This window comes from Eschrichtius robustus, chromosome 14 (genome assembly GCF_028021215.1).
Source record: "Eschrichtius robustus isolate mEscRob2 chromosome 14, mEscRob2.pri, whole genome shotgun sequence".
Classification (NCBI taxonomy): Eukaryota; Metazoa; Chordata; class Mammalia; order Artiodactyla; family Eschrichtiidae; genus Eschrichtius; species Eschrichtius robustus.
Genome location: NC_090837.1, coordinates 74,539,596 through 74,564,426, shown reverse-complemented (window position 1 = coordinate 74,564,426; position 24,831 = coordinate 74,539,596). Strand labels below are relative to the sequence as shown.

The following is a 24,831-nucleotide window of genomic DNA, read 5'->3' as shown; positions in this document are numbered from 1 at the left end:
AAGCCTTCCCAGACTACTCTCAATGAGTTCTTTCCACGGTGCTCTCAGGCCCAGCCATAGGAGGTGACTCTGAACAGACTTGCCCTTGTTTTGTTTGTAAATTGCTTAACCATGTTAGTCTCCAGGGAAAGGAACACATCTTCCCACAAGCCCCATGTACCTGGGCACAAAGAAAATACTCAGTAACACTTGTTGGTCTATCAGAAGACCAGTCATGGATAAGTTACCTCCACAATATAAACATGTTCAGAAATAGTTATTTACAAGCTCAACTTCATAAACAGAATCCCATTCTTCCCTGACTTCTGCCACATTGGAAGAGTGCTGGATGTCTCCTCTGCCCAACTGGCCTTTAGTGACGGTTTCTCCTTCCTTCTGTCCCTGGACATCCTAACTACCCCACTGTCCCCACCTCTCTGGCACAAAGCCAATGATCCTTAAACCAATGCCTGTGTAACTCCACGAGTTACTATTTAAAGATTTGAGAGGTCTTTCTTTAAAGATGACCTCCTATTATAAGACTAGACCTCAAGGGCAAGAATTTATCTGTTTTGTTCACTTGCTATATTCCTAGCACCTAGAAAAAGCCTGGTACATAGATGCTGCTCAAAAATATCTGTTGAGGGACTTTCCTGGAGGTCCAGTGGTTAAGACTTCGCGCTCCCAATACAGGGGGCACGGGTTCGATCCCTGGTTGGGGAACTAAGATCCCACATGCCGCATGGCGTGGCCAAAAAAAAAAAAAAAATCAAAAATATCTGTTGAATAAATTTATTGAATAAATAAGACTATTAACTCTTTGACTATCTGTTTCACAGACTTTTAAAACATTTAATGGTTGAATGAGAATCAAAATCTACAGTCTCTCAGCCAGGCCCGAGTGAGGTAGGCTGCTGGCTGTGGGGTTTTGTAAGCCAAATAGGAGTGCCCAGGAAGCACTGTCCTTTAGACACAACTCCAGCAGTATTAATCCCTTCCCCAAAGTCCCTCTCTTGTCCTCTACCCAGAGCTGTCCATAAGGGGGTTTCTGCAGCCTTTCCAAAGCTTTCATTTTTTTCTGGATGAGGAAAGGACTCCCACCCCAAAGGGAAATGCCTCTCAAAGAGGCATTTGAGAGGAAGAGGCTGGCCTCAGAGGCAGCATCTGCTGTCCCAGCTGTCGCCTCCAACAGTGAACAGTGGAATGAGGTTGGTGCCCCCATGGAAGGATGTCCCCACTGTGCTGCGGCTGGACCACCCCCCACCTGGCCCCCAACCCTTGTGGGGACAATCCCCACACACAAAAAGCTCATCTTGGCCATGAAAACCGCAACTCTTTGCCCTCAAAGTGCCTCCCCCAAGGTGCTGGCCAGGCTCAGGACCTAATCTTGGGTTTTACGTCCTCTCTCTTCCCTACCAGCTTTGGGGAGGCCTATGGTGTGCCGCTCACTGAAAGGGGCACAGAGAGGAACCCCAGATGAGTCCCAGAGGCTCAAAATCAGGAGAGGAATTCTGCCAAAGCACACACCAGGGAGGCCCCGCTGCTGGGGCTGAGACTCTGCATTCCAGCACAGGGGGTGGAGCGGGTACATCAGCCCCAGGAGATCACTGGAATGTCACACGTGGGGGGCAGCATACCTAAAGGGTGTGACGCAGGAGGCACCTGCACAGGCCACAACTGCAGGAGATGCTGGAGCTTCCGAAATCCCAGCCCTGTGCCAGGGTCGGATGTGAGAGCTTCTCCTCTCCCTGGCTAATTATGCGAGCCCTGCAATCTCAGAGCATGCCCTCCAAAGCCTCCAAAGGCTTCCTATGAGTCCAAGTCCAAGTGCAGCAAGATCTGGCCCCATGATATTGCTACCGGATGGCTTGGTGCTCTTGCCCTGCTCACTCGTCTCCAGCCCCATGGCCTCCTGCTACTCCTCCAACAGACCAGGATCCTCACCCCTCCATATACTCTCCTTCTTCAGGACTCTGTCCTTCCCACTCAAGTCACCACCCCCCTCCCAGCCCCTCGAGCCCCTGGCCCTGCCTTATTCCCTTTCATAGCACACACTTGTGTCCTTGTCTGTGGTCAGAAAGCTCCATGAGGCTCTGTCCCACTCACGGCTGCACCCCCAGCAGCTAGAATGGGGTCTGGCCTATGGTAGTACATACTGGTTGAATGAATGAATGAATGAACTAATGAATGAATGAATGAACTCCTTCCTTTACACACCACACACTCCCACTGTTGATGGCTTTATCCCTTTGGGTATGTGTGTGTACACATGGTGACACTGTAAGGGTAGTAGTGAGGCAACGTTGGGAGCCAGAATGCCCAGTGGCCACAGCCTCGGTCTGTAAAATGGACAGACCACCAAGCACGCCAAGATCCCCAACTGAAGGGTCAGCTCTACAGGTGGCCTGCTGGTCGACCACCCTGGCAAAGGAAAGGGCACTACGTCAGGAGGCTGGACCCCGAGATGTGCGGTGTGGGACAGGCATGTGGCCACGGGCCCAGCCTTCTCATCTTGTATGATGCTTATCTGGGCACGGGTTTTACCTGCATTTCTGGATGGCGTGCCTGAGCCACGGAATCAGTCTGTTCCCCACAATGTCCAGCACATAAGCGGGGGTTACTACCACCCTTCCTAAGAGCTCACATGTATTGTAACTAGGTACCATCTTAAGCACATGTGAAAGCTCACTTCAGCCTCACAGTGGCCTCATGAAATAGGCGCTGTTATGACCCCACTTTACAGACGAAGGAACTAAAGCATAGAGGCCTCGTCCCTGGTGTCTATGGCTGGTTCCATGGTGTGGTGGAAAGAACACCAGATTGAGAGTGAGAGGATATAGCCTCTGGTCCTGATGTCAGCTGCCAAGTCCTATGTGAGACTTTTAACCTCTCAGAGTATCTGTGTAAAGTGGCCATAATTATAACACCAGCCTACCCCACATACGGGGCATGAGAGCACTTGGTAAATTCATAAAATACGACACAAATGAGTGGCAACTGATGTTATTTAAGGGTATAACGATCCCAGCAATTTCTCAGGTGTTTCCTTTAGGAGGAGGGAAGGGAAACCCCAGACAGAGGGAGGCACAACTAAAACTAGATACAGTTGTCCCTTAGTATCCACAGAAGGGCTGGTTCCAGGACCCCCCAGGGAAACCAAAATCTGCACACGTTCAAGTCCCTTAGAACCAGCCCTGGGAATACACGGATTCAACCAACGTTGGATCCCGTAGAATTCTGGATCTAAGGTTAGTTGAATCCGTGGATGCAGAAGCTGTGGATACAGAGGACCAACTGTACTCTCTGCAGAGAAGGTGCCGCCGATGAAGGCGGTGATAGGACAGAGCTGCGGGGACCGGGGTCTGTGGAAAACAGCGGTGACATCGGTAATAAACGGGACTCGAAACAAATTTTAAAACAAAGCTAATTAAGTATACAAAATTATTTAGCACAGCTGCCAATCAACCAATTGCTATTAAAGGGGAAAAGGGATACAATGTGCAAAACTTAACACAGTATTTAAGTGATGAGGTGGAGAGGATTCTTCACTTCAAACGTACTTTAATGCAGTGGTGGCCCCATATTTTCATTAACATTTTGTAAGTTGTCGAAAACACAACCACACACACTAGTAAGGTATCTTTAGTGAGAAGCAAATTTCTGTTTTCCAAAACGTCCCCTAAAAGAAACAGCTTCACTTATTCAAGTACCTGCTGCTTTCCATCGACAGTTAATTGTGAGATGGATGAGGTCAAATATTCTTTAGGCTAAGTTAGAGCCAGGCTTTGGGGACTTTCACAGAGTCCTGGGCAGGGGGCCGTCCACAGCACATGGAGCCGCCCCAAGACGGTACCCCACCCAAGCCCACCCCTGCAGGGCCTCCACCTCCACACCTGCAGTCCCAACCCCCAGGCCCACAAGGCCCCCACTACCAACCGGGCGGCAGGCAAAGCATATGGGAAGAGAAGGGGTACCACCCACTCCCACAAAAGCCCCTTTTGCTTTAGGACCTTCTAGCCTTTGGGACACCCAGCGATCAAGTCCGGTCACGCCTGAAACAGGCAGGAATGCGGGGAGAGCAGCCACCAGGAGGGAACACTTCCAGAAAGCTGGCTCTGAGAAGAAGGAAAACCCCGATCTGAAAAAACTGAGGGACAGCAAAGCGTGGCCTGAAAGCAGCCAAAAAGAAACTGGAAGACTTTTTAAAAAGACTTTCCTCCGAAGAGAGTATCTCTGAAAAGGAACTGGGATTCCTGGTTGTCAGGAAGATTATTTCATCCTTTGGGGGGGTGGAGCGGGGGCAGGAAGAGAGGTGTGCGGGCGGGAGGAGGAGGCAAGGCCAGGGACCCAGCGCAGGAAGGGAGCACCCAGAAAGAGCCCGCCCTACGTTCCCTCGGGGGTCCCAAGCCCACTGGACACAAACCTAGGAGAAAAAGCAGGGGCAGCAAAACCCTCACAACAGGAGAGACCCTTCTGTACAGGGCAGAGGAGCTACAGGCTCAGGGGTTTGTCCCTAGGAATCAGGAATCCTCTTAAATCGCTAAACTGAAGAGATACCATTATTGAAACCAGCCACAACACCACAGAATAAACTCTCCTCCAAGATCCCGATCAATCACCTTCAAACTAAGCACCAAGATCAAGGTCAGGTTCCCACTGGCAATAAAAGTGAGTCACCCTCACCTCTGCTGCTCCAAAGGACAGAGGAGGCTGTATTTCCTCCCTGAAAACTGCCCTTTATGGGGAAGGTGGGCTCAGTCAAGGCAGCTAATCTGCACAGAGGTAGACCCCCAAGGGCCCCTCGGCAGCCCCAGGCTCCCACCTCTCCGAGAAATGCTGCCACTCATCTTTTAACTCCCCTGGGCTGATTTATTGGTTATTGGTAGGAGGGAGCTGGGAAGGTGACATTCAGTGTGGCAAGTTGGCCCTCGCTGAATGTTATGGCTCAATTCTGAGGTAAATCACTCTGGCCCAGAGAACTGACTCCACGTAGATTTACTAGTTTTAATATTTGTTTGGGGCATTGCAATTAATCGAAAGATGGCTTCTTCCATTTATTGTTCTGAAATGTGGACCTTGGTCTCCGAGCACTCATTTTTATTGGGCATAATTATGATCATCTGTCTGGAGTCCTCATTCCCAGGGAGCAGAGCTCTCTACAGTTCCAGGCTCTCTTGAGATCCCAACAACCAGGATCACTTCCTCTTGGGGAAACCCAAACAAGCTAAAGTCCCCTCTACATGTTAGCTTAGGACCCTATAATTTGCTAACCTTGCAGAGGTTATCAGATATGGCCCTGGGGGTTCTGGGGGCTGCAGGGAGAGAAGCCAAAGGATGAGTGGAAGATGCTGAGCATCCCCACGCCAGTTCCAGGCATCCGGCCTCCCTCGTTTCACATCAGGCCACCAGTGAACAGCATCGTGCAGTGGGTAAGAACATGAACTCTGGAGCCAGAATGCTAAATTCGAAGCCTGCCTTTGCCACTTATTAGCTGTGTGACCTTAGGCAAGTTACTTAACCTCTCCGTTAACTCTGTCTCAATTTTCTCTAAAATGGGGATGATAATATTACCCATCCCACAGGGTTTTTATAAGGATTAAAATAGGTTGACAATTTAAAAGTACTTGGTACAGTGCATGGCACAAGTACTAGAAGAATTGATTTATCGGTAAAAGAATTGATTTATTGGTAAATTTATTTGATTTATTGGTAAAGTTACTTGAAGAAAGAACCATGTGTTCTTTGAAATGTGAAGTTTGAAAACCATGTGAAGTTTGAAAACCATTATTCTACACCAGGGGTCTACAGACTTTCTGTAAAGTGCCAGAGAGTAAATATTTTAGGTTTTGTGGGCCATATGGTCCCTGCCGCGACCAGCAAAAGGCAACCACGGCTGTACATAAAGCAACAGGCGTGACTGTGCGCCGGTAAAATGTCACTTAGGAAAACAGGCATTGGGCTGGTTTGGTTGGCAGGCTGTAGTTTGCTGACCCCTGGACTGGATCGAACTCCCTGTTTCACAGATGAGGAAAACAGAGTGGGGAGCTCCAGGCCAGGGCACACTTTAAAATCAAGAGCCCCAGAAAGGGAAAGAGAAGTCATCCCCACTGCATTCAGAGCAGACATGCTCACTCTGTGTTTCACCAGTGGAAAAGGACACCCTGAGAAAAAGTGACACTGAGGCCATTGCTGTCCATCTACCGTACAACCCTGGGCTCCCTGAAGGTGGGCACGGCGCGGGGTGTCTCCCTATTCATCTCTGCAGCCCGCTGGCAGCCAGCGCAGGCTCTTGCCACAGAGAGTTGCTCCAGGAAGGCCAGTAACTGTGGATAGCCCTGCCTGGGGACGACTCCCACTGCCAAGGCCAAGTGCCTGCACGCCTCTATTTCAGCAATTCTGGGAGTGATTGATTAAATGAAGATGCCCACATACCTGTGACAAGGGGAAGCCACTTTTTAAAGGACTAGAATATAAAACGGACATTTACTAACTATAACAGTGTTTAAATGATACAAACGGGGTTTTACAGGCATTTCTTTTTTCATCCCCCCCATAAAAGACTGCAAGAAGATGAACTCTAAACCTCCATGAAGGTCTGCAAGAAGGAAGGACACTCCTCTCCTGTGAGATCAGTTCCTGTGCTTTAAAACATGGCCCCCAAATCTCTGACACCCCACCCATCAGGAAATAGGACCTATGTCCCTTCCTCTTGAATCTGGCCTGGGTGACTGCTCCACAGATGGTGTATGGAAGAGACACCGAGGATTCCAGGCCAAGCCTTTGGGAAATCGCAGCTTCTCCTTCCTGTTTCCTGGGACGTTCACTTTTGGAACCCAGCCACATGCCTTGAGGAAGCCCAAGCAGACCCGTGGAGAAGCCCACACGGAGAAGAACCAACAGCCAGGACAACTCGCCAGCCTCAGGAATGAGCCATCTTGGAAGTGGATCTTCCAGCCTTGGTTGAGCCATCTCAGCTGATACCACGTGGAGCAGACAAACGTGAGCTGTACCTATTGAGCCCTGACCAAATGGCAGGCTCCTGAGCATAATAAAGGATTATCACTATTTAAGCCACTAAGTTTTAGGATGGTTTGTTACACAGCAATAGTAAGGAGAATAGGCTCCTTAATTTCAATCATTTGCTCAGGCTACAAAGCCACATGCTCCCACAGATAACACAGCAAAATATTCTTTTGTTTGTTAGGATTTTGGGAGATGGGGTAGGAATGCAGACACCATATTTAATTTTCTGTTACATTAATAAAGGAATGTGATATTGTGATTTATAATAAGAACTATATTTTTGGTCTTCAACCATCCCGGACATATAGCACCTAAAACCCTTGGAATTTGTAAGAGCTTTAAAAGTGTCTTGATATTCATAACAAACCCCTTCCACCACAACTAGGTTTATGTTAATGAGGTGACCTTTGGAAACATAAGGATGGGCGCTGGTTGCCAGGGGAGCCAACCATGTGATTGGAGGGTAGAAAATTTCAGTCCCACCCCTGACGAGAGAGGGGCTGGAGATTGAATCGATATACAATGGTCAATGATTTAATCAAAGATGTTTCTGTAATGAAGCCCTCCTAAAATTCCCAAAAGATGGGGTTCAGAGAGCTTCCAGGTTGGTGGACATCTGGAGATTTGGAGAGAGTGGTGTATTCCAGGAGGGCATGGAAACTCTGGGCCCTTTTTCCATACCTTGCCCTACGCATCTCTTCCATTTGACTGTTCCTGAAATTAGTAATCTAATAGGTAAAATGCTTCTCTGAGTTCTGTGAGCTGCTCTAACAAATTAATAGGACCCAAGGAGCAGGGTCATTGAAAGCCAGTCAGAAGCATAGCATCTGAAGTTTGGGGGGGTGTGGGGGGGTCTAGACGTAGGACTGAGCCCTTAACCTGTGGGATCTGATGCTGTCTCTAGGTAGGTAGTGTTAGAAGAATTGAGTTGAATTGTAGGACACCCAGCTGGTGTCAGAGAATTGCTTGGTGGTGTAGAAAATCCCCATACACATCGTACTGGGAGCAGAACTGTGAAAAGCTAAGATATTTGGGGGGAAAGTAGAAAGAGAAAGTAGGTCTCAGGAGGATCTGAAGAAAGGACAAATATTTTTATTAAAAAAGAGAATTTTGAAATTGCATGAGCACATCAACAAATTTGAGAATGAGACCTCAGAGTCCCGATGTAGATGTAAGATGACAGGTGGGAGAAGTCCTGATTTCAAATATTCAAATGCACATCCTGATTTTGGGTTCAGAAAATAGGGTCACCATTGCTCACAGTATGGAAGAGAATATGCTGGCCTAAAGATGTTGAGTCTGGTGTTACAAGTGACTGCCTCAGCTTCAACATAACTCTTCTAGATAATCGGAATTTACTCAAATGCAGATAGTAAAACTTTGTCGGGTTCATAGGATGGGCTAGCTCTAAAATGCACCCCTTAGTTAACCTTAGACAAGAGTATTTATCACTGGTTGGAGAAAGGATGTCAGACAGAACATTCTTTATTGCAGCACATTTGATGCTAAGATGATCTTTCTGACAATTAAATATATTAACCTTCATTGTGCTGAAGTTATTCAGGTGCCAATTAAGTAGTTTCTGGTCATCAAAATCCTGGATAATATAAGTTACTATTTAAAAGTCTAAATTTGCTTTTGAAAGAAACTGGACACTATATAAAAGGATTCTTTGCTTTACAACAATATTTACTTAGGTTGTCTTTAGGTAATGACCACCTTTCATGAATCCAAATTACAATCACATGTAGAGAAGTTTTGTTTCTAAGTTTCAATACTTAGAAACCCGCATCTGTTACATGAAAAGAGGTAGCCTTGGGCTGAAATCGGTCATGTATTATTCAGAACTCACCCAGTGCCAAGTGACAGAAGCCCAACCCAAACTTGATTTTGGCAGCATTTCCCAAAATTCACCACCTTGGAGTTTTCTGTCATAGCTGGGTACCAGGTGTAATGTTATTATTGACTTTGTCTTGACTTTTTATTAAACTAAGCTTCCTGCTAAGCAATAATGAAATCACAAGTTCCATGTACTAGTTATGTTTTCTTTCTTTAATGCACATTTAAATGAATACGCAGCTTTAAATTGTTAACTTGTTCCTAGATATTCGACTGAAAATCAGCCTATACTCCCCATCAGTGGTCTGAATGCCATACTTTAAGGCAGAGAAAGGAGGTTTACTGAATGGAGAACCAGCCCTTAATTTGTTTTCTCACTGATGAGTGTGGTATGTGACCTTGGCCAAGTCACCTAGTTCTTCTTGCTTCAATGCCCCCATTAGAAGAAGTGCATTAGCCCTGCCCACTCCCACTCCTCATAAGAGCACCGGGGGGTAATAACCCCCGGTTTTGCTGACAACCGCCCATCCATAGCGGTCAGGGTACTCAAGGTGTCCTCAGCCACTGGGATCTGAAGGCCTCTTCCTGGCCATCTGAATGCTAGAGACAGAGAGCTTCGGCTTCCTAGATCTATGGAGGTCATGAGCAGGCAGCTGAGTAACTGGGAACTTTCAAAGACACTCACCTGCTTTTCTGGTTTTAAAATCTATTACAGATACATTAAGTAAACTTAGCTCTAATGAGGTAACTAAAATCATTGAAACCCTGTGGGGATAAACCAGGGGCTGGGTTGCCAGAGGATTAAAAACCAGGGCCCTGAGATTGTCCACAAGCAGCCTGGCCAACCTCATCCTTGTTCTTACCGCTCTGTTTTCAGTCTCCAGAATCCTAGAACGAGGCCACCACCCTCTCCTCACCCTCACCATCACCTGCCATCTACCTGGGTCTCATGGGAAATGGAAACAAGATAAGGCGAAAGACGCAGAGGTCTTTGGCTCAACATGGGCTCTTTTAAGGTGTGCTGCCCCCGGGGTTGGTTTCTCTCTGGCATGAATGAGACTGCAGTCAACCTAGAGGAAGAAAGCACATCATATCACTTACCATCAACCCTTTCCCCATACCCTTTGGCTGATATAACTCAAAGCCCACATCCTTAAAAGACCTAGAAAGGTATCTGGCACAGGGTGGGGATAATTTCTACCTTATTGAAAAAATTAATTTTATAGGGAAGGAGCAAACTGTCAAACCATAGGTCCAAATGGCCAAATCAGGCAGATCTAGAGCTGCTACCTCAGGTGTGGGCAAATGCCGAAGATGACATCACAGGGATTCCTCCTCCCCTACACCAGTCCATGCTGAGGATATAATCCCTGCCTCAGAGGCCTGGCACTAGGAACCTCAGAAGGAGACAATCAGGGACGTTAGATAGTATCTCATCCAGTCCCTGAGGTCACCGAGGAGAAAACATCCAGATGCAAAGAGACTTGCCCAAGATCACCCAAGTCATTAATGGCAGACATAAGACCAGTGACTTTCCCAGAATACCACAAGAGGACCTCAGCATAACCTGTCAATCCCCGTGTGCGATGGTTAAGATACAACACTCAAAATAGCAAAATAGTCTATGCCACTTATTAGCTGTGTGACCTAGGGTAAATTACTTAACCTCTCTGTGCCCTCATGGTCTCATCTGTAAAATAGAAGGCTAATTAAGATAACACATGTAAAGTGCTCATGAAGCACTTTAACACAGTAATACGTAACAAATGCTAGGTTTTTAAAGTTATTATTGGATTGCCCCAGGGTTTCAGCAGAAATACCACCTGTTCAATCCCTGAGTTGACAGACATCCACCCCCACCCCACCCCCAAACACAGCAGCAGAGTCCAGGTTCTGGAGTCACGTAGGCCTGGATTTGGAGCCTGGTTTTCATAACAAAATAGCATAAACTGGGTGGCCTAGACATGAGAAATTTATTTTCTCATAGTTCTGGACACTAGAAGTCTGAGATTAAGGCGTCAGCAGGGGTGGTTTCTTCTGAGCCCTCTCTCCTTGGCCTCACAGATGGCCACCTTCTCCCTGTGTCCTCACATGGTTGTCTCAGGTGTCCTAGGTCTGTGTCTTATCTGTGTCTTGATGTCCTCTTCTTTTAAGGATACCAGTCGTATTGCATTAGGGCCACCCATAGGACCTCATTTTACCTTAGTTACCTCTTTAAGGGCCCCATCTCCAAACACAGTCACATTCCAAGGTCCTGGGGGTTAGGACTACAACATACTTTTAGGGGGGATACAATTCAACCCATAACAGCATGGTGGATTACCTTTCTTCCTCTTTAGGAAAGGAATATGTAGAGACTCACAAATCCTTATCCCGGGCACTGTGCTGTGCCACACTGAACTGGTTTGGAATCTGGAGAGATGCCCAAAGTGAACAAGTACCTCCCCTCATTCTACAAATACTCATTTTGCTTTAAAAAAGATCTGTGTTCCTGGAGCAGGGACCCTGTGGCAAGCACTGCCCTAGCCCTATGGGAAATCCACAAGTGACTCAGACCAGGATATGATCTTCAAGGTGCTTATGATCTCAGGGAGCAGATCAGGCAAGAACCCAAGGAAGGATGGGAGTGGCGCAAAGTGCTAAGTGTGCTAAAGATGTACAGACCAAAGGCTGGGATGGAAGAGGAGGACAAAACTGACCATACAAGCAGAGTACAGAAAAGCCCAGGGGGGACTTATTTGCTCCAGGGCGCTGGGTGGTCTTCCCTTGGCCTGAGCTGTTTGTTTGTATCAATAGAAGGGGATGATGGTTTGGGGAGGGGAAGATGGTGTCCCCCATAATCTTCCCGTGGCCTACATTCCCCATGGCCAGAGTTCTCAATTAGCAGGGGCAGGAGAACTGACTCTACAGGATCCAAGGTGTCCAAGCCACACTAAGAAGCAATTTCCTCCCTCAAACCCCACAGCTGCCGGCACAAGTGACTGCTGTCTGTCATGGACCAGCCAGAACCTCGGCCCCTTAGGTATCTCCAGTCCTGCTGTCAGGGCCACCACCGACATAGGTTCCCTCCCTCTCCCTCCCTCTGGACAACTCTGTCTGCTCAGCTTCTCCACCTGGCCCCAGTGACCGGAATGCAGAGGGGCCACTGGGGGAAGGGGACATAGAATCTACCTGAGACCACACAAAAGACCTCCACGGGACACCTAGGGTCCTACACTCCCATATTACCTATAGGTTAAGAAACAATAATTACTAGAAAAGGCAGGATTATAGTGAAAGAAAGAAGAGTAGTTGCCAGAGCCCAGGGGGTAGGTTTGTTTTCCTTATACCTCAATTATATTATAAGAAATTATTTTATAAAAAAAATATATCTCAATAAAGCTGATACATCCCCAAATGAATAAGTAAAATCACAATGAAACTTGGTGAGGTAAACAATCATTGCTTACCTAACCATGATCCCCCTCTCCACCTCCTCGCAAGCAGTTCTCCCTCTTCCTATAGATGAGGCAGAAAACACCAAAACTTGCTTTATCAGCCTCCATGGTGAGGTACAACCCATTTCTCGTCAATGGAACTTGAGAGTAAATTCTAGCAGGGGGATTCTGGGCAAGGTTTTCATGCCTGATACATTAAGACACAAGGATGGTACAGCCTCTGTGGAAAATGGTATGGGGGTTTCACAAAAAAACTAAAAATAGAACCACCATGTGACCCGGCAGTTCCACTCCTGGCTATATACCTGAAAAAAACAAAAGCACTAATTTGAAAAGATACATGCACCCCAATGTTCATAGCAATATTATTTATAATTGCCAAGATGTGGAAGCAACCTAAGTGTCCATCAACAGATGAATGGATAAAGAAGATGTGGCATACACACAGACACACACACACACACACACACACACACACACACACAATGGAATACTACTCAGCCATAAAAAATAATGAAATTTTGCCACTTTCAGCAACATGGATGGACTTGGAAAGACAAATACTGTATGATATCATTTATACTGGAATCTAAAAAATACAGCAAACCAGTGAATATAACAAAAAAGAAGCAGACTCACAGATATAGAAGACAAACTAGTGGTTACCAGTGGAGAGAGGGAAGTGGGGAAGGGCACTATAGGGACAGGGGATTAAAAGGTACAAACTATTATGTATAAAACAAATTAAAGGATATATTGTACAACATGGGTAATATAGCCAATATTTTTAACAACTTTAAAAATTGTAGGGCTTCCCTGGTGGCGCAGTGGTTGAGAATCTGCCTGCCAATGCAGGGGTCACGGGTTCGAGCCCTGGTCTGGGAAGATCCCACATGCCGCGGAGCAGCTGGGCCCGTGAGCCACAATTGCTGAGCCTGCGCGTCTGGAGCCTGTGCTCCGCAACAAGAGAGGTCGCGATAGTGAGAGGCCCGCGCACCGCGATGAAGAGTGGCCCCCACTTGCCACAGCTAGAGAAAGCCGTTGCACAGAAATGAAGACCCAACACAGCCATAAATAAATAAATAAATAAATAAATAAATAAATAAATAAATAAATAAATAAATAAATAAAGGTTAAAAAAAAAAATGCAGAATCTCAGACCCAGTCCCAAACCAACTGATTCAGATTCTGTTTAAAAAAAAAAAGAAAAAAAATTGTAAATCACTATATTGTATACCTGTAACTTATATAATATTGTACATCAACTATACTTCAATTAGAAAAAAAAAATTTTTTTAAGACACAAGGAGAAACTCACCTTCCTGCCTGCCTTCCAATACAGTTACGTGAGAATGTGATGTGTGGAGCAGTGGGAGCCACGCTGTGACCATGAGGGGTCAAGCCTGAGCCAGAGGCCAATGTGCTGTAAATGGTTGCCTGGAAGGTTAGAATGAGTCCTTAAAATTATCATTGACCCACTGAATTAATCAACTTTAGAACCCCTACATTCAGACTTCTGGCTAGATAAGTCTACAAACATCTTGTTTTTTAAGCCACTGTTAGTCCAGCGTTCTTTTACCTGTAGCCAATAACATCCTACAAACCAGGTGGTTTTCATCTCCCCAAGCTTCCATCTCCAACCCCAAAACTGAGATCATAGTGAGATATAAGATAGAACCTTGTGGCTGTAAACTGAGACCCATCAGAGTTCTTAGTCCACAGTCCCCACAGATAAAGCTTTCCTCTCTAGCCCCAGAAAAACAGGAAACAGATGCCAGTTTCTCTTGCAGCCAAGCCCCTCCCCTCCATTAGGCCTACGTGCATCCTGTAGTACAAAGGACTGATGACAGTGTCAGGTATGACCCACATGCATTCACCCTCCCTGGCTCATGTGGCCATAAGCCCCCATTTGCCCAGGACAGTCCCACTTTATACCTGTGTCCTGGCATGATTATGAATGGCACTCCCTGTCACTCTCAAAAGTGCCTCCATTTGGACAAAAAATTATAGTCATCCTACTTCTGGCTGCCTCAGCACACTTTTCTTTCTCTTTACCCAGTACTTCCCACACCACACAAACGAGGCCATTCTGTCTTCCCCACCAAGATGAAGACAGGAAGTAGGGACCCTGCCAGGTTCGTCTGAATGCCTCCGACCCACAGCAGGCGTCTGATGCACGTCCGCTAAACCAAACCAAATGTTAACGGAGGTAACAGGCTTAAGGTAAAAGGTTTGAGGCAAACCAGTAGAATGTGAGCATGAAGAACAATTTTTGGAAGGAGAAGAGGAGAAACTGGGTACTTTCCCAGAATCCCTGACCTTCACCACTGGACCCTGTCCGGATCGCACATCCGTGTATCCAGCTGGCTGATGCAACCTCGCGACAAAGGCAACTCGTGCTCCTCATAACACAACACGGCACCTGTTAAATATATGAACCCCACAGATGCCAGCCAACCTGTGAATGCAAAGGAGCGGAAAGTCTTTTGCTTCCTCAAAGAGCCCGGGGCACTGTAGACAGACACCAGTGGGACTTCTGGACCACACATGTAGTGGCCATCCAAAGCCACAACAGGTCTCAGGTTTCAAGTTTCCAGGGAAGATTCTTCCCCACCCCAAATCCAGGCCAAGACAGACAAGCTCCCCCTTGCATGCAAGCTCTGCCTTGCATGCTGGGAAAAACACTGTCATTGTCAACACCGTCCTGTTTGGTGACACATCAAGATGTGGATTGTCCAGCAGGCCACTTTCTTGATCTCATGATTCAAACTTGTAAGTATCTCAACAAATGACCCATGAATACGGCAAAGGTCTGTGGGTTCTCAGCTCGTGGTGAGATCATGACATTGCCTACCCCAGAGGAAGGCCCTATAAGGGAACAGCATGGGGAATGCCTGCCCCACCCACTCCCAGATGGAACCACACACATTCTTTCTGAATAACTTTAGGGCTCAATTGTCACAACTACAGTAAGGCATATCCACGGCTCTGCTGCCCTTTCTCTCTCCCTCACAGAAGTTACTTTTATTTAGTAACACATACTGACAACACCTAGCACTGCACCCGGTACCTAACAGACAGACACTCAATAAACGTCAGCTCCCTGCATCAGATTCCTGAGTCACTCACTTACAAACTGAAATGTATTCTGGGTGCTGGAGGAAGGAACTTGCTTCTCTAGTCAGAATCTGAAAAGCACTGAGCCAAAGCTCCTCAGAACTTCTGCATCACAGCCAGCTCAGCAAACCTTACATCTCGTCTTCAAAATCTCCCTCTTTGCTAAGGAAGTTAGGATGGAAGTTGGCTGGATTCTCACAGAATCTTAGCTCGACAAATTAAGGCCCTTCCAGCAAAAGCGAGCAAGATGGTGAAAGGCCTCCAAAGCATCTCTCACCACAGCCCATGGCCGAAGGGGCGACGGGGGGAAATAGCCGGGCAGTGCCTGAGGCTCACAGGAGGCCTTCCAGCTGCAAAAGCCTTCTAATGAGGGAAGGCACTGCCTCGTCAAGCCACATACTCCCGGCCACGGGAAGCCTCTGAGCAAGTGCTGGTGGAGACAGCTGGCTGACCTCACCCCACACCCCAAACAACAAACTCCTTGAAATGCGAGGAACTCAAGCCTCTGGGCTTAGGGCAGATGATGCGGCGCACAGTCTGGTGGGACCAGGAGCAGCTGGAATCTGCACAGGCCACCCTGAGGAGGAGCCTGGACAGAAGCCTTGTCTGTAAAGACCTGGCCTGAGTCAACAGCGGGGGAGAACGTCTCACCTTCCTGGACAGGCTCGTCTGCAGGCTTCTGCTGAGAGATGAAGCCCTCGGGCAGGTGCAGCCTTTCTCCACAGCCATGCACACGCCCTCAGCAGTGTATAAGTGTCATGAAGGCCCTTTTCAAAGGTTCCCGCCAAGGCCTCTTTCTCCTCCTCCTCACTCAGCGCCCCCCATCATCCCCCCGGGTCCTGCAGCATCTCTCCAAGGTGGAGACCCAAGTCAGTGAAGGGTGAAGAACCCCAGAATCTTCCCTGCACTCATGAGATCCTGGAGCCCACAGGCAGGAAGACCCTGGCGCCTGAAGGCTTTATGTGCTAATTCCCTGGGGACTTCTGGACTACACATGTAGTGGTCATCCAAGACTACAACAGGTCTGAGGTTTCGAGTTTCTAGGGAAGATTCTTCCCCACCCCAAATCCAGGCCAAGACAGACAAGCTCCCCCTCTCCCACTTCCATGCCACCAGGCGGACGTCTATTCCATCCTCTCTCCAAGCCTGCTCACCTTTGCAGGGGCCCATTTCAGGCAGGGCCCTCCATGCCAACTCCCAGACTCACCTCGGACCCTGGAGGAGGCATTGTCAAGGGCTCAGCTGCCTTTGGTTCTGAGACCCTTCAACACGCCCACAGCCAAACCCACCCCCAGGCCTGGCCTAGCGTCAGTGCAAGCTTACTGTCCTCGCTCACTTTTGAGTTCCCTGGGGATTTCTCTTACATTCGAGAAGCTCAGCCCTTCTTTGAAAGGATGCTAGTTATATTTCATACAGCATTTCTAGGTGCTTGGTAGTTGGAAGGTTTTCGAGATTTTTACTCCACTATGGTACTAAAAATATTCCAAATCAGTGTTGGAATCCCCTCTTTGGACTTGTTCACGGGAACCTTCTCTGGCTGACCTCACCCCACACCCCAAACAACAAACTCTGGCCACATCCCTGCAGATCCAAATACGTAGGATGAACACCTGCTACGTAGGTCCGAGCATTCAAAAATGAAAAGATTGGCACTCTGCCCAAAACACAGCAGCCCTGTAAAAATGCGGCATGGCAGGAAGAGAAGTACCAGCAGGCCTCTTCCATTTAATGTGCAGCCCACTATTTACCCAGGTTATTACAGATTTTTAGTGGTTTCATATGTCCACATCTTGTCTCCCAACTAGACTGCCTTCTCCTGGGCAGAGGTCCAGGTCTCCCCTGCCCTTTACTTACGCCCTGAGGGCCTGGGAAGGGCTCTGCCAACCAGGGATGTTAAAAATGACAAGGCCTCTCCCCTAACTCACTCTAAGGCTTCCAGCTGAAGCGCGCTCTTGGCTGTCGCTGGATTCTGCCAGCTGGGCCTCCAGCATGACACAGCATCCCCGCCTGGCTTCCCTGACGACAGCGGCCCAGCGTGACAAAGGATTCTCTGACAATGGGAGGAAGAGGTCTTCTTATTGTCTACAGCAGTCCCCACGGCAGTCACGTTCAGCAGCAGACCATTCCCCACTCCCAGAACTGGAGCTCCTGCCCACACCTCCTCCCCAGGCTTCTACCATGCACGCTGTATTGTCTGGAAGACAGCTCCACTGGACTATCCTACCAGCAATTCAAACTCACCACGGCTAACATTAAACTCACCACAATCCTTCTCACCCCCACCAGAGCAGACCTGCTCCAGCCACCAGAAGGGCACTGCCCAGTAAAGGCCGCCATCCACTGAGTCCACAAGGCCAGAAACTTGGGAGTCACTGGGACTCCTCCCTTATCCCCCAAAGCTAAGCAATCACGGCCGACTTTACTCCCCAAACGTTTTTAATACGTGGCCTTCCCTCCTCCGCATATGTCTCATCCCCTGGGACCTGAATACTGCACGGAGCTCGTTGTTGCCTCATCAGCCCAGACGCTGCCTGGCTCCCGGTCATGCTCCCTTCTGGCCCACGGCCGATTGCCTTGACTCTGCTTAAAGCCCTGTCCTCCATGCCGAAATGCGACGTCCTCAGCCAGGCTCACAAGCTCCTCAGAGAGGGGCTCTGTATGCCTCTCGGCCTTGTGCTTGACTTCCCTGCGGCAGTCCCTTCCTCCACCAGGCAGCCTCGGGCCTCTACGCCTTTGCGCCCACATTCCCTCCCCCTGAAGGTCCTTCTCCTGTCTCTTCTCCTGGCTAATTCCTTTTCATACATTCAGATTCAGCTCCTGCATCATCTCCCTTAGGAAGCCCTCTCTGATCTCTGAGGCTAGAACAGGTGGCCTTTGTCTGGAAGGCAACTTTCTCCACCACTGCGCTCACCACACATGCTGAATTTAACTGTTTAAGGGTCTGCCTCTCCCGCGAGACAGTGGGTTCTTTGAAGGCAGGAGGGGCTGTGCCTGTTCGCGGTTGCAGCCCCAGGGCGGAGCACAGAGCTGGCCAGAGAAAGATCCCAGTCACTGTGAGAAGCCCCGTCTGACTGCAGGGTCCACCCAACCTCCTTGGTCAGCTCCACCCAGGACCAAGCACACACAATTTCCCCTTCACCCTTTTTGGGCCATGGTCCCAGCTGAAAACCTCTGCCAGGTCTGCCACAACCCCAGACCTACCCTCAAATTCACCTCTTTCATGAAATCATCCCAAACTGGCCCCAGTCCACATATCACTGTTAAGATAACTGCCTCCCGTACTTTATCCATCCCACCCCCGGGTAAGTTAGCACTTAGGTCTGGCTCCATGGTTGGACATAAGCCAGCAGTGGATATCATGAAGAAGGAGCTCCAAAAAAAAAAGAAAAAAAAGAAGAAGCTCCAAAAAGTTCGAGGTCCACCACTCATAAAAGTGTAATGATGATGTGCCGCGGTGGACCACGTCAACTCAGGACACCAGATTTGAAACCTGAAGACTTGGGGTCAGATCCCTGCTCTACTACTTACTTGTGACTGCGGCATGGCACTAACCATGGAGGCTCAGTTTCCCCATCTGCAAAATGGGAATAACAACAACAGCCTCAAAGGGCTATTATAAAAAGCAGATGAAATAATTTGTGTGAAATAGTTCATAAACTGCAAAGCCAAATCAGGTGTAAGGTATTATGCTAGTCTCCAGTGCCAACCAACCCCCTATCCAACTCCACTACCCCCCACCCCCAGTAGTTCTTCTCCTTACTTGAGTCAGGTAAGAATCCAATGAAATATGTGGATCCTCCTCCTAGAAAAATGCATGTACGTAACAGCTTTGCAAACACTTTCAGGAGGTTCCTGAGGACACTGCCATCGAAAGGGAAAGCCACAGACCAAACTTAAAAGCATTGGAAGGCCCCAAGCATAGACCTCTCTCCCAAATATATGCTCTCATCCAGATTCCTGGGGGCCAAAGATGAAAGATAGGGCAATGAAGGCCAGGCTTGAAGGAAAGCAATCTCAAGACTAAAAGATGAATTCCTAGGCCTTTTCTGGAACCAAAGGGGAAAAAAAAAAAAAGATGCAGAGTTTTCACTCTTTGGGAAGTAAGAACCCCACTTTTTTTCAGGAAGCATCACAGTACAGAGAAAGAAGATTAAATAAGGCCTCAAATTTTAGAAGTTCATGTTCCACTCTGCCAAGGGCTCCCTGTGACTTTGGGCAAGTCATTTCACCTCTCTGGGCCTTGGGGTCTTCAGCTCATCAACAAGGCCCTTCCCAGTTCTGGGTGCCTAGATCTGAGGGTGTGTCTGTTCTCACTCTGTTCTGAACCACAGCTCTGGCCGAGGATCAATTCAGAAACAACAGGCAGCTGTCAATAGTCAGCATGGGGGTAATTCTGAGAGAAGACCACCATCACAGCAGTGCCCTAAGTTAAACTGCATGCAGGAGGAGGCAGGAGGGCACAAGAGCAAAGCCTGAATGTTAGCAGCTGAGCTCAGGTGACCAACGAGTCAGCAGTGAGGCCCAGAGGTAGAGGATCCCCCTCAAAGAGAACACCAAAAGGGGCTGTCACGTTATTGGGTAAGCTATGCAGAAATGCCATCAGGTTTGGAGAATTGCCCAAAACTGCAATTTGCCCGTCTGTTTTGTACCTCCTGTTCTTTCTCTGGGCTCAGGATTCTCTCCCCATCCTAACCACCACCTCCTGCTTCCTCCTTCATCATGTGAACTGCAAACAACAGAACCTTAAAACAAGGGCAGTGAATGCAGGGGACACGGGTTCGAGCCCTGGTCCGGGAAGATCCCACATGCCGCGGAGCAACTGAGCCCATGCGCCACAACTACTGAAACCCGCGCACCTAGAGCCCGTGCTCCGCAACAAGAGAAGCCACCTCAACAAGAAGCCCGCGCACTGCAACAAAGAGTAGCCCCCACTCGCCACAACTAGAGAAAGCCCGCACGCAGCAACGAAGACCCAACACAGCCAAAAATAAATAAATAAATGAAATTTATTAAAAAAAAAAAAAAACAAGGGCAGTGGACCCCAAAACTGAGATGAAATTGGAAAACAGTGTCAAGGACCCGGGAAGTGAGTTGGAGAATGAATAGATTAAAAAGCAGACTCATATTAGAACATATCCATAGACCTGTGAGACAGAAACTACTAAACTCAGGCAAGGCCTGACTGAGACCTTGACCAAAGCCACTGAAGACAGCCTATCACAGCCCATCACTGTCCATCAGAGCTGGGGCAGGAGCACAGAGAACAACTTGTCAGTTCCTCATTGCTCAGCAGACTAACCTGTTGGTTGGCTTCAGGGTCATCTTCCACGAGCTGCCTAACTTCTACAGAAGGACGGACCTCCAGGGCTCACCTGGGAGGTTCCAAATAGTTTGAAGTTCAGAGCAACAAGGCTCTTCTTCCTCTGTTGCTTCCTTCTGCATTTGCTGTAGCACAGGGACTGGCATTATGAGTCCCTTGCAACCAACATATGTGAAATTGACTAAGTCCCAGGGCGAGTGCTTTAAAATATTTAGGATTTGTTCCCTCCTGCAGGCTCTGAATCATCCATTTTTTGCACTGCAAATTAGCTGTTTCTGCTATCCTATCTTTGTGTGCCCCAAACACAGCAGAGTATCTAGCCTGCTAGATGTCGGAAGGTGCTCAACAAACATTTGCTGGACTTGAAATCTTAACATTTATCTCCACAGCTAGAAAATGTTTTTGCCAAGCAGGGCCACTATGTTAAATTTTCTTTGTATGCGCTTCAACATACACAAACATGTTGGTGTTCAGTACATATTTGTGAATGAATTGCTGATTATCTGACCAAACCTAATAACACTCCAGGTTGCGTCTGAGAACCTTCATGTGTGCAAACTCTGAAAAATACATACAGTTATGTAGGAGCTCTTTGTTCTTTTCAAGGCTTCCTCATCCCTGGAGATGGAGGGGGCAGGGACCTGGGTGGTTTCTCAGGAGCTATACTTTAAACGCATGGTTTTGGAACCAGTAAGTAAAGAATAAACCTTAGATTCAGTAAAGACCCCACGAACACACCCATATGAACACAGGCATGTGTTGCAGAAACATATATCCATATGTATTTATTACATGCAGGTATACATACTGCATGTATCAAAGCTGACGATCATTCACCAACAGTAAATTATCAGATGAGTGATAACAGCAACGCAGACTTCTGTTTTTTAATACTTATTCTCATTAGGACTGGTAGCAAACCAAGTGTTTTTTGACAAAGAATAAATACCATAATTTACTCCCTTTCTTGGGTTCAGTATTTCCTGAGGTGCCAAGACCTACACTTTAAAAAAAAAGGTGGTCACTATTTAAATTAAAAGCCATAGTCTGAGAAGTGAAATCACAGAAAGGCCTCAGGCAAGTCACATCAGTTTTTGAGCCTCAATGTGCTATTCTGTAAAATGGGGTCAATATCCCCCTAGCTCATGGGACCGTCTTAATAAATGCGATGATGGGGTGGGGGACTGCCCAGTAAAGTCATACAAACATATTGTTATTCTAGCAATTTGTTAATCACTGATGACACTGTATCCCAGAATGCGTTATAAAATTACTGCTCCGAGCGCACATTATCCAGGACAGACACTTGACACAGCAGATGAGTTGATCTGTGTGTAAATCGAATCCTGTTTCAAATACTCTAAGGGAGTGTATCCTGTGAGGGACTGGACATCTTCTAACGTCTGCTCGGTGCGTTCTGTTCCACTATGATTGGGTTTTCTCGCACGCCAGGCAATTTTCTCGCGCGGTCCCAGCATGCTCGTAGTCGGGATCCCTGAGATTTACGGCCCAGACCCGGAGCTGGACGGGAGGAAACAGGCCGGACAGCCTGCGGCCCCTCCCCGCCCTCTGGGCGGCTCCTTCCTCTCTCCTCCAGCTCGGGGGGGCAGCGGCGCTCGTGCTGTGTCACTTTCGCCATCGGGAGCCTCCAGCCGCCGCGCAGCCCGCAGCTCCAGCGGCTTCCTCCCTTTGCGCGCGGGCCCCTAGCCTGGGAGATAATCCCCGGCCGCAGAGACCCAGCGCCGAGAGGACAGAGCCGGCAAAGGCGTGCGGCCGGCTGGGCACCCGGCAGCGGCGCAGGAGGCAGCGCGGGGCTGGGCCCGGGGCCGGTCAGGCCGGACAGCCTTTGGCCCCCACTATCTCCAGGTCGAAAAATTGGGAGGGGGTGCGCAGAGCGCGCTAATTCTCTCCAGGATCTGCGAAGGCAGCGGCAGGCGCGGGCACGGGCACCCACAGAGCGCCCCCGGCCAAGGGTCAACCGAGGGGCGTGGGGGGGGGGGCAACGCGCGAGCGCCCGCGGCTCCTCCAGGCCCAGCCAGACCAGCCCCCGGCGCCACCGAGTAGGTGGACAGTCTGCCGGGTCAGAGGGGCGTCGGGGACGCGAAGGGAGGGTTACGCAACCCCAGGGTCTCCCCGGGCCCCCAGCCGCACAACCCCCCTCTCCAAGTAACCCTGGCGCGAGCGCGGACACACACACCACTACGAGCCCTGGCGGGACCGATACCCCAGGCGATCTGGGCCCAAGCGCGTCCCCACGACGCCGCGGTCTGCGGTCCCCGCCCCCCCACACACGCCAGAGCGGTGTGTACACACACAAACAGCTGGGCGCGGGAGGCGACGCCTCACCCCCCGGGTGGGGATGCACACCGCGCCGCCAGCCACCCCTCCCCTTTACACGCCGCAACCCCCTCTCTGTTCACACCTGCCCCCAAACCCCAACCCTGAAAACTCCACGAAACCAAACAGCCAACGCCGCCCACAGGAGGGGCTCAGACTCCCGACTGTCATTTAACGTCAATGGAGAGACGTACCCAACTCAGATGCGCGGTCCCCGGGACGCCACCCTCAGATGCACCCAGGCTCCAGCACCCGGCCCTCAGGGGCAGCACAGCTCCGCCGCAGACAAGCCACCGCCCCCCCTGCCCGCCGCCCACCCCCACTCCCCCCCACCACGGCCGGCGTCCGGGACAGTCACCTGCTCGCTGAAGGGCCCGAGCCGGAACCCGGGTCACCAGCCACTGCGAGCTGGCTTTTCAGAGCCTGTCAACTTTGGCTCCGCCGGACGGATCCGTTCCCCAGGCCCAATTACACCGCGGCGACAGGAATGAATAATAATAATAATTTTTTTTAAAGCCAACAGAATCACCGCCGTGGGGAATCACCGCGCGACCTCAGTGGATCTACCGATTCGGGTTCCTCCTCTGCTCCCATCCCCCGCGCCCCCCGCGGCCCGCGGGCTCATCGTGGACGGAGGGAGGGTGCAGCCTGTCTAGACGACAGACATCCCCGCGCCCGCGGGGACGGGCGCGCACACACACACGCGGCCGCCACAGACACAATCAGTCACCAGAGGAGGGAGGGGCGGCGTGGAGATAGTCTCTCGGGGTCCCTCCGGGAGCCGCCACCCTACCTCAGCGGAGCACGGTCAGAACAGCTGCAAGTTTGGCCGGTACTAAACCAACTGCTTGATGCAGCAAATGCGGGCTTCAAAACAAAAGAGAGGAATCAAGCTCGCTCTCTTCCTCCCCCCGGGTCGGAATCTGGCACATGACAGCGGCTACACCGCGCGGCTCCAACGCGAGCCGGGCTCCAGCCGTGCGCCCCCCAAGAACCCCCCTCCTCACTGGAGCTCCAGAGCTACGGCTCCCCTACCGGCGGGGAACCCGGCAGGGAAGGGGCAAACCTCGGGAGGGGGCGAGATCGTGGAGTGCGGTCCTCGACAGAAGCGGGGAAGGTGGATGGGCGCCGACTCCTGGCTGTCCCAGGCGCAGGGAGGGGGGGAAGGGGGCTAATTGTTTGGGTCGGTTTTCCCGGATTTATCTATAAGCACGCACACGTCACGCAGCCCTCCTCGCGGGTCCCCGAATCGATCGGCAATCAGAGATGACTAAAAGAGGGGGGCGGACGGGGGGATGCTCACCTCGGGGTTCCTCTGGCCGCCGCTCCGAGCCCTAGTCGGGGGGTGGGGGAAGGGGGCAGGGAAGGAGAAGGGAGGGAGGAGGCTCGGGAGAGCCGACTCCAGCCTCGAGTTCCGCGCGTCCCGGCGGCGGAGGGGCTCCGGCGCCCCAGCGCACAAACCCAGCCGACAGGGGAGGGAGGGAGGGGAGGGAAAGAGGGAGGGAGGGGCGGGTGGGGGAGAGGGAGTAGAGGAACGAAAAAAAAAAAAAAAAATGATCTCCGCTCTGACACAGGGAAAGAGAATGTAGGAGAGTGACGTCCAGGCCCCGCCCTCCCCTCCGGCCACGTGCAACGACTTGAAAGGAAAGAGGGCGGCGGGAGGCCTGATGGGTAATGTAGTTCGCCTTTCTTTACCGGGATGGCGGGCCCTGGAGAACGGGGCGCCGCCGGGACGCCGGGGATGTGCCTGAGCAGCAGAGACAGCCTGTCTGGCCACGC

At 49.8% G+C, this 24,831-nt stretch overlaps 1 protein-coding gene across 6 annotated transcripts in view; it reads right to left on the bottom strand.

The window, feature by feature from the left end:
• Positions 1-24,554, bottom strand: part of CTIF (cap binding complex dependent translation initiation factor) — a 300,225-nt gene extending 275,671 nt beyond the window's left edge. Inside the window, exon 1 of one of the 6 annotated variants that reach the window (XM_068562497.1) lies at positions 24,356-24,554. Coding sequence is in view for 2 of the 6 variants with exons in the window: in XM_068562495.1 (XP_068418596.1) it covers positions 17,658-17,732 (75 nt within the window). In the remaining 4 variants the exon portion in view is untranslated. Of the gene's footprint in view, positions 1-13,596; positions 13,620-17,657; positions 17,868-23,410; positions 23,433-23,845; positions 23,896-24,355 lie in introns of those variants that run through there. The other 5 variants (XM_068562498.1, XM_068562500.1, XM_068562495.1 and 2 more) reach the window with 5 other exon arrangements.
• Positions 24,555-24,831: the final 277 nt, after the last annotated feature.